The sequence below is a fragment of the Tursiops truncatus genome, chromosome 17 (genome assembly GCF_011762595.2).
Source record: "Tursiops truncatus isolate mTurTru1 chromosome 17, mTurTru1.mat.Y, whole genome shotgun sequence".
Taxonomy (NCBI): Eukaryota; Metazoa; Chordata; class Mammalia; order Artiodactyla; family Delphinidae; genus Tursiops; species Tursiops truncatus.
In genome coordinates, this window is record NC_047050.1 from 491,151 (window position 1) to 507,608 (window position 16,458).

The 16,458-nt window shown below is 50.5% G+C and overlaps 1 protein-coding gene across 8 annotated transcripts in view; it reads right to left on the reverse strand.

The window, feature by feature from the left end:
• Positions 1-16,458, reverse strand: part of PRKDC (protein kinase, DNA-activated, catalytic subunit) — a 150,533-nt gene that overhangs the window by 52,769 nt on the left and 81,306 nt on the right. For all 8 annotated transcript variants that reach the window (XR_012327131.1, XM_033843199.2, XM_033843197.2 and 5 more), the window contains 13 exons: positions 14,249-14,427; positions 12,855-13,023; positions 12,613-12,678; positions 11,493-11,565; positions 10,375-10,523; positions 8,691-8,825; positions 8,294-8,413; positions 6,275-6,418; positions 4,846-4,997; positions 4,213-4,344; positions 3,160-3,271; positions 1,238-1,362; positions 982-1,131 (listed from right to left, as the gene is read on the reverse strand). Coding sequence is in view for 7 of the 8 variants with exons in the window: in XM_033843199.2 (XP_033699090.1) it covers positions 982-1,131; positions 1,238-1,362; positions 3,160-3,271; positions 4,213-4,344; positions 4,846-4,997; positions 6,275-6,418; positions 8,294-8,413; positions 8,691-8,825; positions 10,375-10,523; positions 11,493-11,565; positions 12,613-12,678; positions 12,855-13,023; positions 14,249-14,427 (1,706 nt within the window). In the remaining variant the exon portion in view is untranslated. The remainder of the gene's footprint in view (positions 1-981; positions 1,132-1,237; positions 1,363-3,159; positions 3,272-4,212; positions 4,345-4,845; positions 4,998-6,274; positions 6,419-8,293; positions 8,414-8,690; positions 8,826-10,374; positions 10,524-11,492; positions 11,566-12,612; positions 12,679-12,854; positions 13,024-14,248; positions 14,428-16,458) is intronic.

Here is a 16,458-nt window from a genome sequence, read left to right on the forward strand (position 1 = left end):
TTTTGTGATGTTCTGTGTTTCAAAATATGATATTAGGGCTTCCCTGGTGGCACAGTGGTTGAGAGCCCGCCTGCCAATGCAGGGGACGCGGGTTTGTGCCCTGGTCCGGGAAGATCCCACATGCCGCGGAGCGGCTGGGCCCGTGAGCCATGGCCGCTGAGCCTGCACGTCCGGAGCCTGTGCTCCGCAACGGGAGAGGCCACAACAGTGAGAGGCCCGCGTACCGCAAAAAAACAAACAAAAATATATATATTATAGGTAATACTACACTTATATAAAAATTACATTCTTGAAAATAATTATCGCGGGCTAGATTATTAAAAGTGAATTAACAACATGGTATCTTGCCTGGATCCTAGAATAGAAAAAGGGCGTCAGTGAGGAAACTGCTGAATGCAAATAAAGTCCAGCCTTGTTCACAGATATGTACTAACGTTAACTCCTTGGTTGTGACAAACTCACCGTGATTATGTAAGATGGGGAACCTGGTGAAAGGTGTGTGGGAATCCTACGTACTATCTCTTACCTTTTCTGTAAAAATAAAATTATTCCAAAATAAAAAGTTCATTTTCAAAAACCCGGCGATGTCAAACAAAATAAGCTAAACAGAAAGGATGTTATGACTTTAAAAAATGGCTTCAAGTGCTAGTCACGCATTGGCGTGTCAAGCAGGGGGTTAAGTGCAGCCTGGGTCCTGACGGGGTGCACACCTGCTTCCTCGTGTGTCTTCCTGCTTAAATAAGCACCAGCTGAATGCTCTATACACAGCAGATACTTAGCAAGCACTGAATGGAGAAAATCAGGACACAACGACACGGTTCATCACTATGTAAAAACGTGCACACAGGCAAGACGAGAAAAGACGCAGATGCAGAGGGAACACACACCCACGTAGCGACAACCTACAAGTGCCTTGAGTGGAGGGGAACGGCTGAGCAAAGGGACGTTTTACGAGCCAGCTGCATCCGAGGACGCACTCACCTGTGCCTCATGAGCTGCGCGAAACCCCTGCTCTCTAACTGCAGGTACAGGTCCGCCCTCTCGTCTGCACGACACAGCACCACCTCCAGGCAGAGCGTCTTCATCACGCCGTGGGCCCGCGGCAGCAGGAGAAGCACGGAGCTCATGAACCTGGGCAGCGGGCAAGGTCGGTGAGGAGAGGTGGCGCTGACCCCCACCACCACCCCCATACCCCCCCGCCCCGAGGCAGGAGCAGGGAGGCGGCGCTGACCCCCACCTGTCGGCAAGAGGAGGGAAGTTCTTGGCGGCTCTGTTCAAGCACACGATGAATTTGTCCTCCGCCGTGTGCTGATGCCGCTTCAACTGCTTCACCACCATTTCACACACAGACTCCTCCAGCGTCTGAAAGATTAAGCTTTGTCTCAAATACACACCAGGTGGGAACTTCGGTTAAGTACAGCGGCACAAGGTGGAGGCCCCGGGGGGCTCTGAGCACTGGGCACCTCCGGAGGCTAGGGGGCTGTGGCCACATGCCAGGCATCAGAACGATCAAGATTATACTTCCTTCTGACACCAGAACGCTGCCAGCAAGTCATTTGAGAAGCTGAATGAAAACCAGTGACTCAACGGTGCTTAGTGTTCACGTCTCTGGTCAAACCAGTTTCAGAGAACTCGAGCTGCACGCGCCCTGCCCATCCCCCTGCACCTGCCTTCCCCCGCCACAGGTCCCCGGCTCCCCCACAGCCTGTGCCCACCAGGGAGCAAGTGCCCAGCCATAGAACACGGCACCCTGACGGCATGGAACAACGAGGGAGCACAAGGGGTGCTCGGGACCGGAGCCCACGGTCCAGGGGCCAGGCTGGTCAGTGGTCAGAACACGAGTGACCCCTACTTCTGTGTTCCACTCTGCTTTCCAAACTTCTACACTAAATCAATGATGCCATTTTATATTCAGAAAAGAACTATGTAAAACAAGAGGGTTTATCATTCCCATTAAGTTGAAATTTAAGTCATGAGAGATCAAGCCTGGACTCTGCCGTAATGTGCTCCACCCATGGTGAAAATTAAGCGTATTATGTAAATTGAAACCCACCATTAAAGGACATTAGAATCTTATCGTTACAAGATTGTGAATTTGAATACGTTTTTATTTTACAAAAATAGCTAGTAGTCCCCAAAATAAATTATAAGTGAAGTTTGATTTTCTTGGTGGGGGGAGGGCGTTCTATTTCCTTTTAGCTTAATTTAATTTTGCTAAATGTTCTAAATCCAAATAAATGCCTTACTGGTGAAATGGGCAGGGGTCCAATATACTGTGGGCGGTCTTGGTGCCCTCGGGACGCCCTGGCTTCTCCCAGGTCGCTCCTCGCCCTGGCTCCTTGCAGGAGGGGAGGGGACTGGAGACAGGAATTTGGGGACCACGAGCAAAGGCAGTTCTCAAGCCGTGAGGCCGGGGGAGCAGACACGGCAGTGAAGGAGAGGGCAGAGTGTCCTGCAGGCAGTGACAAAGGGCCGAGGACTGGTCCAGCGTGCCGTCCTGGGCAGGCTGCAACCCGGCGTCCTGTCACCGTGGGGGACAGCTCTGCAGGCCCAGCATGCTAAGCCACGGGGGACAGACACACGGTAGTAAGTCACAGCCTGCCATTTCCATACACGGCCCATGCGGTTCCACGCACGTCTTCATGATAACTTATGGAGAATGTGTGCCGTGCTTAAGAGACGCAACCAGGCCCTTCCCACAGTCGTGCAGAGTGGGCAGGGCAGAGATGGAGAGCCCTTCCCTGAGAAGCCCTCTCCTACCCAACAGCTACATTACGTCCAAAAGTACAAGGGGAGGGCTCTACCCGTTTACTTCGCCTGAACCACAGCAAGGCTCTACCAGGGCAGTTTCTCCAAAAGGGACTCCTGAGGCCAAGTTCAGAGGAGTGAAAGCTGCTTACATACTCATATCCTGATTTTTACAATAAAAAGAAAGTTACCACCTTCACATGCTTTGCCAAGTTTCCAAGAGTCCAAAATAAAAAAAAATCACGTCTTTTTAAAAAACTGAGCACTGTACATAGTAGGAAAGAGAGTAAAATCATAATAAATCCAGAATGCCCACTTTGGTTTCCTAGTGTAGAGGCTACAAGTATCAAGGGCCATGTCAAGTCAAAACTGAAAAACAAGTATTTATATAAAAGTGCACAACACACTCACCTTTTCTTTCCCGGTAAGGTATCGAAGAATAAGTCCCAGAACTTCTGCTGCTGCCGCGTACACCTCTTTATATTTGACAAAGGACATGTTATTGACCAAAGGTTGGAAGTATCTACGACAAATGTAGAAAGTAAGTAAGCATACCACCACCCATCCCGTTGTCTGACAGAAGCGTATCACGACTTCACTCCCCACACCCAGAGATGAATGGCACCTGAACAGCGGGCCCAGAACACCTGTGCGGCTCCAGGTGCAGAGGCATAGAAGCTCTGACACGGCCGTGGAGGCTCGGCCTGCCGGGCCTGCAGTGAAATCAGCTGCGACCTGAGATCTGACCCCGTTAGAAGTGTCTATACCACAGGAGAAGGACATGCAGAGACTCGGGGGTGGGGGGATGCTCCCCAGCCTCATGACAGCAGGACGTGAACTCAGAGAAGTCACTTGTCCAAAAAGTTAACCACTTCCCGTTGACCCTGTGTTGGGCCACACGTCCATCCGTGACACCAGGCGACTGGCGCCCCCAGTGCCGCAGAGGCTGACCCTGGAGCACCAATGAGAGAGCAAGAACTTCCAAAGAGACGGGAAACGTCGGCAGACAGGAACTCGACCAAGCAGCCAGCTCCTCTCTGTGCAGTTAGGACTGTCCCGCTAAAGCCCCTCCACGTGGACCCCCCGGGCGATGAGGGGCCGGAGGCTGCAGCGGTGGCAGAGCCACAGCGAAGGGCAGCAGGGCCCGGCCACCGGCTTCGCGGCCATGACCCTGACGTGAAGCTCTCCAGAGCTCATGCTGCTTTCAGGAATCAAGGGGGAAAATGTCGCTTTAGAAAGTAACAGAAAGAGCTAACACCGTGTCTGCCAAAACTGCGGGAAAAAATTACACTCATTGTTGAAAACTCACTTCCCTCATTCACTCCACTAACATATTTCTTCAAAATATTTTTAACATGGGTCCGAGTCCTTAAATTTACCAACATTAAACAATATTCCAGTCTCCAGTCCGATTCAGGTACACTCTAACCAAAAAAAAAAACAAGCCGAAAACACAATACTTACTTTACACTTTCTATGCCACATTTTGGGTCGTATGGAGGCAAGTCATTGGCCATTACAATTCCTAATAACTGAATTCCTATGGAATTGTCTTTAGAATTAGGGTCTTTACTGGAAAACTTTTCAAACATTAACCTGAAACATGAGCATAAAGGAACAGTATAACTCGTCACACATAAGAAGCCGGAAGACAAACATAAAACTTTCTGTGGCTAATTTTCAGGGTAAGAAATACTCCTTTTCCCACCCTCTTTGTTCACACCCAGGTTACTCTGCCTTTGCAACACAGGCACTAAGTACTAATTACCATCTAATTACTGGTCCTAATCTCCCCTCGGTTGACACCTTTCGGCAGTTTTAGTTTGCCCCAGGTTGTGCCGGCAGGAATCACCCCTGGGGGGCAGTGAAGGGCAGGGTAAACCCCACACCTGCAGACGATGGCCGCCCAGAGGTGCTTCTAGTAAGGAACGCGGAGCCTGCATTCATTAGTGGCAACATTCCACCTACCTGTAGATTCCACTTCGGATCACATTCCTCCTTCTACCCATTCAAGTAATTTTCACTGTAATCATCGCGCACAACGTGCTAGGTGTAAAAGATCTTTAAACGACACTGCAAAATCTAGTAGATTTATACCTGTAAGGGATGGATAAACAATCCTTCCAGCACTCAACAAGCGTCTTTATAATTTCAAGGTTATGTCGAAACACAGCTCTTTTTTGATGAAAAACGTGTTTCATTAGAAAATGAAGCAATCGATTTGCTAACACTTCATCTTTGGGGACCCCCTAAAAAGGTATAGAAATTCTATGTAAATACATAGCACTGCATTCTGGGAAAGCATTTTTTGACCCGAAAGTCGATTTATAAAAGAAAGCTGGCATTCAACGAGGAGTCTGCTTCATGGTTAAAAGCCACCTGTGCGACTGTAACTCGAAGGCTTTACCTAGCGGGCCTCCACCCAGCAGGCGGAGAGGCCACCAGGGCCCTGCAGCACCCCTGCCCCCACCAGACACTCGTACCCTCCCCAGGGCCTCTGCTGGGACCTCCCTATGGGGAAGATGCCCCCCACCCACCCACTGCGTTCCTCCCAACCCCAGGGTCCCACCAAACTGCTGGAGCCTTTCCGCTGGGGCTCCCTCTACCATGAGATGACACCCACATCTGTGCTGGCCCCCTGACCCTTGACCGGGGAGGCTGTTCCATGGGGTACAGGGAATGGGTGTCGTGGGGAGGGAAGACGCGCTTCCTCTGGTTTCAGCCTCTTGCTCAGACTACTGCAACGAGTGGTGAAAGGTTCACTGTGACTTTCACCCTGGCTGGTGCTCTAATCAGTTATCCTGACACCTGGCAGCTCACTCTCCTAGCCCAGCTGAACGCCTGACGTCTGAATCAACCTCTTTCAATGGCTCCTCAGTTAGACTTGGTTTGCTGCGAAATGAGACGGGCACATCCCGACACAAACACGTGGGACAGCTCCGTGGACACACGTTATGCTTAATTAGGGCCATTCCAAGACATCTTTCCATGAGGACTCTGGACACTATTAGTGCTGATGTCTTTAAGCCAGCGGGCAGAGCTCCAGCACACAGACCCACACTGCGCCAGGACTGGCCGGTGCCCTTCTCCAGGGGCACCTCCTTAGCAATCTCAGCCATCACAGGCCACCGTCACACTCTGGGAGTAGGGAGGCTGGCAAGACGAATGCCAGAGGCTCATGACCTCAGTCAGAGGAGGCGTTTTCAGAACCTCACACTCAGGGTCTACAGACGTTTATTTTACACGTACTTTTAATAAACCAATGATCAGTTTCCAAGTTCCTAGCAAGTTAAAGCAATGAGCAAAACAGCACAAATACCTGATAGCTTAAAACTAAAAGCAAGGCTGGAGGAATTAACGAAAGCCGACCAAACAAGACACAACTGAGGCAGTAAAACGAAGCCGCCTGGGACAGCAGCAGCGCAGACGGGCATGACCCAGGCTGGAAACACCGAGGACGGACAGGAGCCTGGATCACGCCCAGCGCTGCTCTGGGAGAGGACACCAAAGACGCATCTGCTCTCACCACAGGAGTTGCTACTCCCGTCCATGAAAGAACCGTGGCCACGATCTCAACCACCATGTAGTGGATCCCGCCCCCAACGTTGTTTTCAGAGACCACCAGCTGCAGCAGGGGGCCGATCCAGTGCTTTGCGTGAGGCCGGAAGACCTAGGTGAGAGTTCAAAGGTCACATGTCACAGGAATGCCCTGAGTAACCAAGACGTGAGTTCAGGAACATCATTCTACGTTACGACTCGACCTAAATTCAAAACAGGTGTAAATGCCAACAAGTATGCTGCTTAATTTGATTAGATTCTCAGCTGAAGCCTTTCCTCATGGGTCCTGAAAGCACAGCTCAAAGGAAATGGATTCTTACAGATCTGCTCTCTGCTTAAAACCCTTCTGCTATACCTACGCTCGGAGAAATAAAAACGAAGGCATTCTACACCAACCTCTCCCCATCTGAGCAACATGCAGCCCTGGAGGATCCGACTTTTACCGGCTGCAAATGCACAGGGTAAATTAGAAAGGAGAATATAAAAATTAGGTGCATGAGGCTAATTTGTTTTTTCATTTCTTCCCATGCTGTAGAAGTCGTTCTGCTACATCCTACACATGCCCAAGATCTCTGAGATCCTAAGCGTCTCCATACACTCAATTCCATTTAATCTATTTCAGAAATTGCAGACTGAAGCGTAACTCAGACTAGCAACCTTCTTCCCCTCTGCCACCTTCTTTTTCCAAATGTTTTCTCATCTGCTCTCACAGCTTAAATCTGTGTGGTCGCAAATTGTTTCTGCTCATGTACTCCATAGGTGTAAAAAAAGTTTACACTCTCCACGTATGTCTACTGGCTTATTTATAAATTTAAAATATAAACTTCTTTCCTATATTATTAAACTGTAAGAAAAGGACAAATTTAAGGCTCAAGCTTTAAAAACAGCTGTAAACACAAGTTCTCATCTTTCCTTCCACAGGACAATGGGCCCCCGCCGGTCCCGAGCTCTGGGAGTGTGCGATGCTGCAGCGCCACCTGCAGTGATTCCAGAGGCACCCCATGCCACACGTGTAAGCACAGCCTAGCAGCCCCCTTATCGAACCAAAAACCAGACACCAGCTCCCTTCTGCCAGCCATCAAGTCAGCACCTACAGCAGCACCAGCTGGAAATCATGTGTGAACCCCAAGTACTGTGGGCTGAACTGTGAGCCCCAAAAGGATGCCGAGGTCCTCCTAACTCCCCGTATCTGTAAATGTGACCTTATTTAGAAACGGGGTCTTGGAAGATCGTCGAGTTAAAAAGAAAGTCATCAGGGTGGGCCTTAACCCTAAGTAACAGCGTCTTTATGAAAAGGGAAACTTTTACACATGAGGCAGGTGTGCACACTGAGGGAGAATTCTCGACCACCCACAGGCCAAGAGATGCCCGCAGCCCCCAGCGGCTGGGAGAGGCCCAGTCACAGCTTCAGCAGCAACGACCCAGCCGACACCCTGGCCTTGGGCTTCTGGCTCCAGCGCAAATGGGCTCGTGGTTTCTGTTGCCTGAGCCCCGCAGCTAGAAATCAAGTGTTACCCTGAGGGAGGGGCCCTGCTGCAGCCCCAGGCCAGGCCTCTTCTCCGCTCGAGGGCCTTGAGGGCCTTGCCGTCTGCTGCCTGGGAGGGCCCTCCTCCCAGCCCCCTTCAGCGGCTCCCTCTGCCTTTGCACAGTCCCCTCTCCAAGGGATAAACACAGCAATGATATGCGTTACCGGGAATCTTTCCCCACTTTCTTTGCTGCTGTAAACCAGGAAGGCTGGCAGCCATAAGAAAACTGCCAACACATATACTTCCTAACACAGGTCACTTCTAACTCGAAAGAAGTTAATTTACGTGTTTTACAAGAAAATGATAGAAGAATGATGCTGCGCAAATAACACAAGTTGGCAAACTGATTCAGAGGATAACGCCATGCTCTGACCCTTTACATCTTTCTTCACTGTGGGTATTTTTTTTAAGTAGATGCATGTAATTGCAAAGAATTTTTAAAGAAATCATAAATTACTTACTTCCTCTGTATTAATAACAAGCTTGGCTAAGAAGAGACGGATATTTAATGATACTGATGGATTTCCTAGTTTGTCGTGAAGAAATTTCATCCATGGAGGAAGACTTCTTGGCACTGAACCCTGAAATAATACACTCAAAATTACTTCAGTTAAAAAAAAAAAAAAAATTACTTCAGTAAGGAAGTGGAACCAAACAGCTTCGTATTTTGACACTATGAGACAACAATGACAGGGCAGGAGACGAGTGACAAGACATCACGTGTCTGAGACGGAACCCGGTTTAGGCTTCGATGTGAACCGCTCGCTCTCAGCGTGACAGGGCGAGCAGCGGTGAGCGAGACCGGGAAGATCAGTGCGCCTGCGAACCCACACTGCAGCCCCGGCTCAGCCCAGGCACCTCTTCTGGCCGAGTGGCCTGCAGCCTCTGCATGTGCCGGACCAGGGCCGCCATGGGGGCCATGCACTCGTGCCGATTTAGCTCGTCCATCTCCAGCTCCAGCACGTCGCCTGGGACCTCGGGGTCTGGACGCTCCTGGGGAGGGAGAGGCCGGTGAGGTGGCGGCCCACAGCGCGCTGCTCCGAGAAGAGCTCTCACGCAGGGGACCTCACGTCTCCGCATGTCCTCGGGAAGTACCCCATCCCCCCGCCCCCGGCCACACTGGCTCTCCTCCAGGCTCGCGCTCAGGTCAGGGTGTCACTGCAGACACTGCTGCTTCGGACCAAGTTCAGTCGTGTGAGTCCCGACGGGCCCAGACCCTCTACATCTTGAGAGCCGCAGCCTGCATCATTCTTCGTTGCCACTTTATGTAGGAAGTAGAGCTACTGAAGTAGAATTATAGAATAAATTTTTACCGATTTTTCTCAGTACTTTGAAAAACTTTGTAAACTCCTTAATTTGCCCTAAAATTTCAATCAATAATAGAACAAAACTTTTAAAACATTCTTGATCCTTTTTAAGAAAAAAGAGCAGGAATAATCATTTTATAAGTGTGATGCTGAACTGAGGTTTTACATACACGTATGGTGTATTTCACACACACACAACTGATCTGGGTGGTTCCTAGCACAGATCGCTTCCAGGAAAGAACAGCGTAAGAAACGCTGAGAGCACAGTTTGGATAAAGGTCGGCCTAGGCTACTAAATGCTTGTGGAGAGTGGGCAGAAAAAGGAATAAAAAAGGCCCTAGTGAATTCCGTCATTCTGTCTGCCCTGGTGGCAGTAACTACTCCAGAACATCTCCCAAGACGGACAGCCCTGGACACGTACTCCTCTCACAACCTCCGTGCCCGTGGTGTCTGGCCCCAGGCGATGGGTAACGTCTACAAACTGGGGCAGAAGAGAGAGGCGGGGTGTCACGGGTTAGTGACAGCAGGCTCACTCAGCACCGAACAGTAACCGACACACAACCAGGGTCACGGGAGATGAGAGAGACAGGCGCACCCAGCAAGCCCCCCGGAGAGGCGGGAAAGGAGTGCGTGGCCACGGACGGCCGTACCTGGGCCCACTCAGCACGTGGGCGGCCAGAGCCACCGCCACGCGAGGGGCCGCTCACGGGGCAGGCTGCCTGCAGAGCTGGCACGGGGCAGGGGGTGGGAGGCGGGGTGGGGTGGGGGGGAGGGTTCCCTCTGAAAGAATGACCAGCGTGAGGTCAGCCCAAGCTAGAAACGGAGTGCTGTGCCGGAAAAGCGGCTCTGTGAGCTGTGGACGACCCCGCGAGCTGCTGGACCCCGGAAGAGAGACTGAGCTCAACCTCTCAAAGCAGCCGTCAGACCCAGTGCACCCCCTGCCCGTCACCAGAGCCCACCCTTCAGGGAGGAGGCTCTGCTCAGGCCGGGGCACTGACAGCAAACACCCCTCCCGGGGGCGGGAACGGACAACAGTCAGCCAGCGCGGTCAGCTCTCTCGGGAGGGCCTCACGCAGCTCTGATGCAAACACTGACCTGACCGCGGGAGGAGCCCGGCTAACGTGAACCCGCCCTGCATGCTGGCGGGGTCAGACGCTGAACCCCAGGACGAGAGGCCGGCGCCCTGCCGCCCCGAGGCTCCCCTTGCCCCCCAGACAACAATGTTCAGTAATCACCCGTCTCCAGAAACGGCCGGTGGTGGACTGAGGGTCTTGGGAGCCATACGAGTAGCTCTGAACTCCAGTACAAAAGTCGAACTGACTCATCTCCTCACTCAGGCTACTGTCTGCCAGATACGACAAGGAAGACATATAACACGGGCCGCCTGAAGCAAAAAAAGAAGGAACTACATTTACTCAAACTAGTAAGAAATGGGTTTCTCTACGCTCAAGTGATACCCGGATACCTGCACCGAAGGCGTTCATCAAACCTGCGGCTCTCACTCACCACCCGGATCCACAAGCAAAAGAGCCTGGGGGGACCTCCTTGCACTCTGTCCCCACTGAGCAGTTACTCTCTGCGGCAAACAAAGGCATGAAGTCGAACTAGATCCAGTTTTTGGATGTGATGCTAACAGAACTTCTTGCACTGAAAATTCTGATGATGTGCACTCTGCCCACAAAGCCTGACGTAAACGCTGCAAGAGATGCTGCTGAGAGCTAACTAATTCAAAGTATGTAAGGGACTTAACTGGTCCAGATTTTATCCTCAAATCAAGAAGAAAAAAAAAGCTATGAAGAAAATGAAGCAAAAAATTGAAACTAGGAGCGTGTGGAGGGAGAGAGAGTTGATTCTAAACAGGGAGGCTAGGAGAACTTCCTTCAGAGGAAGGGGCCATGCTGGCCTCTGGGGCCGAGATTAGTCCAGCTAGGGGAACAGCACAGCAAACGCCCTGGGGCGCAGGGAGCAGACATGGGTATAGCCGGGAGGTGGGAGCCGACGGGAGGTTTGGAGGAGAGGAGGGGCAGGATGGGACTGTACTTTCACACAGGGTTCTGAAAGTATCTAAATAACACACAAACATAATCCAAACACAAGCAAGTAAATGCAGGTCAATCTTGCTTTTGCTAAAAAAGCGTACCACATCTGAGCCCCCTCTGGCCACCTCGAGATGTTTCTGTGCTGTTAAAGTTTAACTAACTAACTGCATTTCTTTCAAAGTACAATTCCATTTGCCACTTGAAAATAAAAATTTTCAAATTCAGTTTCAACGTTGGGGTATTTAAAGTATTGTCTATTTATATAACAAATACCAACTACTGGAATCTTTCTCATCATTTTAAAAACGTCCTACCTGAGTCCCCATTTGCTGCTTCCCTGGCTTCTCTCCTAATTTCAATGTACCTCTTCTTTCTTTCCATAGGAACCTATTAGGCAAAAACAGACAATTTAAGATTTCTTAGAATCGTGGTCACATATTTCCTATTTTAGTAGCAATCTGGCAAAAATCACAAATATTAACTTTTAAGCAAAAACTTTAACCAAACTTAAAAGCACTGAAAACCCCCTACAAAGACAGGCGGGCGCCCTTCAGGAAGGCCCCCCACCCCAGCCGGGTGCCAGGAGCTGGTGCCCCCCTCGGGCTCTGGGACCCGCGTGGGCTGCACCCCTCCAGCCACAGGCCTGGGGACCCACCGTCTGCACTTATGAGCCTCAGCTCCCTGGACTGCACAGTCGTAACAGGTCACAGCACCTCACGGCTGCGGCGGAGTTCACAAGTAATGCACGGTTAAGTGTCTGAAGGCTTAACGGACGTGTGTGTTTATTATTTCATGTCTTTAGTTCTTTGAACACAGGCCTAGAAAGAACTTGCCAGTCTTGTTCCAAAAGGGCTCAAGGCGGGAAGCAAGCACTGGCCTGAACCTGTGAGCCACCAGGCAGATTACGAGGGGCGGAGGCCAGAACACCAGCCCGCCCCCCAGGCCCCGCTCGCTCTGCCCACCCTCCCGCCCACCGGGCTGTGAAAGGCTGCTGCCCCCCAGCCTCTGCTGAGCTTGACTGAGCCTGAGCTTGGCTCCTTTGCCAGAGCATCTTCCCAGCAAGACGTCTGCTCCCGGCGCCCGAGATGTGCCGACCCTCCCACCAGGGCCCCTAGGGCCTAACCCTGTATCGGGGTGGATCTCAACATCACTGACCAGAGGAACTTCAGAAAACAACTTCAGGGATGTGTCCTAAGAGCTCCTTTCAGTGGCATTTTCTCTCCTTTACAAGTTGAGGGAAAACCCGAGTCATGACCAATTTTTTGTAGTTGCCTGAGATTGTATCTCCGGTCAAACTGTAAGAAGCTGCCAGTGTTTACAGTGTACAGCAGACTTGAGTACTGGGCAGTTAATGTTCAGCGCAATGTGTGTGTTTCTCTATAAGCATTTGCTAAGTGTTCGTAGCCTGGAAACACCACGAAAACTTTCACTCACCTCCACTTCTATGGGAAACGTGTAGCAGCGCTTCAGGTCTATCAGATTTTCAAAAATGAGCAAGTTCTGTGAATGCAAAGCCCCACATGAAGATGCCTGAGTGCCAGGTGGTGATGCCGGGCGCTGACGCCACCCCGGGGTCCCGCCCTCCGCGTCCGCATGCAGGGCTGGAGGAGCACACCCACCGCGGCTCGGGCGGCGCAGACCCCGGGCAGCCCGGCCGGCAGTCGGGAGGGGCCTACCTTCTCCGGCTTCTCACTGAACAGGAAGCCCTGGTAAAACTTGAGCTCGGTGAAGACACAGCGGATGGCCGCGATGGCGCAGTTGTAGGCGGCACAGTGGTACAGCCGCCTGCGCTCCAGCAGCTGGGCCTCCCCCGCCATGTTCTCCGTGAAGGCGTCGTGGCACAGCCTGCGGGCAGCCGGGCGAGTGTCAGTCCATCCAGGGGGGTGAGCCGGTCCCACGGGCGCCCACACCCACACCTACCGGGGCTGCAACAAGCCGGGTGGGCAGTGGCCCAGCCTGAGGGGCAGGAAGGGCTCTACCAGGCGGGGCCTGAACTGACCCTGGGGAAGCAGCATACGGGCACTGTGAGGGCATGGAGGGGTGGCAGCGGCGGAGGCAGGGGTGGCTGCCACACCCAGGAGCCCGGTCTCGCCCTGCCAGCTGCGGCCAGCCACCGTGAGCACGTGAGCACGGTGTGCACGTGAGCACGGTGCAGTCAGAACACGGCCACCCCACATCTACGCTGCTGCCAGCTGCTCCACGGGGCCCAGGAAGCCGGAGCAGTTACTGCCCAGCCCTCGAGGGGAGAAGCCTGCCGGCCCCTGCTACTAGGACGCGGTCCCTCTGAAGGGCTTCAGGCTGGGAAACAAAACAATCAGGTTCCTGTAACATATGGACGGTCACTCTGGCAGCAGGGCTGAGAGCGGCAGGCCTCGGGGTGGGGAGACTTATTACGCAGGAGGCCACTGAGGCGCTTCACCAGCAACCCCAGTGCCACACGAGCCACTGGTTCCAGGAGCCCCGCGGACATAATCCACCAGCTCTGGGGCCGGCAGGGTGTGTGCAGAGGTTGAAGAGATTCAGAAGGAAAAATAACACGACCCCCAAGACGCTCATGGTGACAACGTCACCCACTGAGGAGGACATGCGAGGAGAGGGTTGGAGGAGCTGAAGGTGAGCCTGCAGAGACCTGGCACACCGGTGCCCGACACTCAGAGGAGCCTCACCAGAAGGCCGGCTTCGGAGGAAATGGATCTGACTACTCTGTGCGTTACGAAATGTCTGCTTAGAAGTATGTGACACTCCTTTAATTTTGAATGACAGAAAAAATAAAATACACTAAATCCCTCCTTACTGTGAATCATACCACTAGAAACATATCAAGCTATTGAGGGAGAAAAGACAGTAGGAAAAAACAGTAAAAGAAAAAGCTTTAATCTGCATAGAAGATGTGTCTAGGATAGAACGTTACCCAATAACATGCTGAATTAACGTCCATCTAAGTAGTCTGTACATAGGAAAACTATAAAAATTCGTTTAAACATTTATTCACATTATATACATGCATAAAAATATACGCATCACAGATATTAACAAATTAAATACAATCCGAAATTAAGTAAACCCTTACTTGATGAGGGTCTTTGTAAGCTCATTTCCTTCTGGGACACGCGAGCCGTGGAACACCTGATTAATTTTAGATTCCTTGGAGTGAACATCACCTTTCGGAAGACGAGAGTACATCACATCGAGCAGCTTATAGTAGCCCATCTTCTTGGTGATTTGAGTATCAAAGGAAGATTCATTCAGCTAAGAAAAGATAACATGAAAAGTATTTTACTGACTAAATGAAATTTAATACTCAACGCCCTTTACATTGAAAATAATTTTAACAAAGATGTTAAACCACTTCAACAAGAGGTAGCCCAAGAGCTAAAACGTGGATGCAAGTGTTGATGTGTTCTACTTAGTGTGGCAGCAAGTACTGACTTCATCTCAGTGAAACTCATTTGGGACTTCTGGCCTCCAAAGCTGTGAGAGGATAAACTTGTGCTCTAGGCCACCAAGCTTATGGTGATTTATTACGGCAGGTTAAGGAAACTAATACACATTTTGGTACCAAGAGCTGGAGCTCTACTGCAACAAATGAAAAAAATACGTTAAGTGGCTTTGGAATTGAGCAGAGGGTAGAGGTAGAAAAAATTTTTGCCACGCGTGACAGAAAAGGCCTAGCTTGCCCTGTAGAGACCACTGTTAGGAAATATCGACATTAAAGGCACTGCTGGCGAGGGCTCAGAAGGAAGTGAACAGAAAGCCAATGTTGTCTTAGGGAATGCCCGTCACCATAAACATATTTTTATTAGAAATATGGACATTAAAGTAGTTGCTGGTGAGGTCTCAAAAGGAAATAAGTACCAGATTTTTGGAAACTGGAGGACAGAGGATCCTTGTTAGGCGGCTAACAAGAAAACTTAGCTGAACAGTGTTCTGCAGTGCAGAAGGCAGAACTTGCAGGCTGTGCACTTGAACACTGAGCTGAGAGGATTTCCAAGTAAATTTGCTGGAGGTACTGCCTGGCTTCTCCTTTGCCGCTTATAATAGAATGTGAGGTGTGAGAAATTACTTGAGACAAAAACAGTCAAGCAAAAAGAACCAGAACTCGATGACCTGGGAAGTTCTCAGCCCGTGCAGACCGCAGAAGATGCTAGCATCAGGAGACTGGCTGCTGGGAAAGCATGCTTCGGCGAGAAGCCTGAGGGCATGGCTGAAGAAACGAAGCCTGTGGCTCACAGCTGCGCTCGGCCACCTCACAGAAGCCACGCACAGGGAAGGGACTCTCCTATCTCACAGAGGGAATCTCCAGAATAAGCATGAAAGAGACAGAAGGTTTCTGAGAATGTTACACCAGATGAACTGAAAGGGACAGAGACAAAATGAAATGGAAAAAAGGATGTTGTACTCCCCAAATTCTACAGGCAACAAACAAAGCTACTCAGCTGCAAACACCTGCTAACCTTCAAGAAAAAAGAAGAATGACTCCAAGGATGGAGTCTCTGCCCAGAAGGCAGAGCACCAGGCCACAGAGCATTATTCCCAGGTCTTGAAACCTAATGGATTTGCCCAGCCGGATTTTAAACTTGCTTTGGAAAACAGACTCCTTCCTTCCATTTCTCCTATTTGGAACAGGAATGTCTATAATTACCATCCTATGCCTGTCCCACCACTGTGTTTTGGAAGCAAATAATCTGTTTTCTAGTTTCACAGGTCCAAAAATGGAGAGAGGTTGGCCCCAAGATGGATCACACCCAAAACCTACCCATATCTGGTTTATATGATTTAGATGATGAGATTTGGGACTTTGTGCTAATAATATTTAGATGAGGTTTTGGACTTATAAGTTGATGTTGTAATGGGTTTAGACTGTGTCAGGCTGAATAAAGCCCCAAAAAGATACCCACATTCCAATGCCTCAGACCTGTGACTGTTACCTTGTACAACAGAAGGGATGAGACAGGTGAAATGAAGCAAAGGATTCTGAGAAGATTATCCAAGTGGGCCCGAAATGCAATCATATTTACAGGCAGGAGGCAGAGAGAGACTAGACAGAACTGCGGAAGCTGGAAGCACCTAAATGTCCATCGACAGAGGAGTGGATAGAGAAGCTGAAGCTGTGGTGCACAGATACGATGGAATACTACTCAGCCATGAAAAGAATGAAATAATGCCATTTGCAGCAACACGGATGGACCCAGACATAATCATACTAAGTGAAGTCAGACAAAGACAAACACCATGTGTATCACTTATATGTGGAATCTAAAGTATGACACAAATGAACTT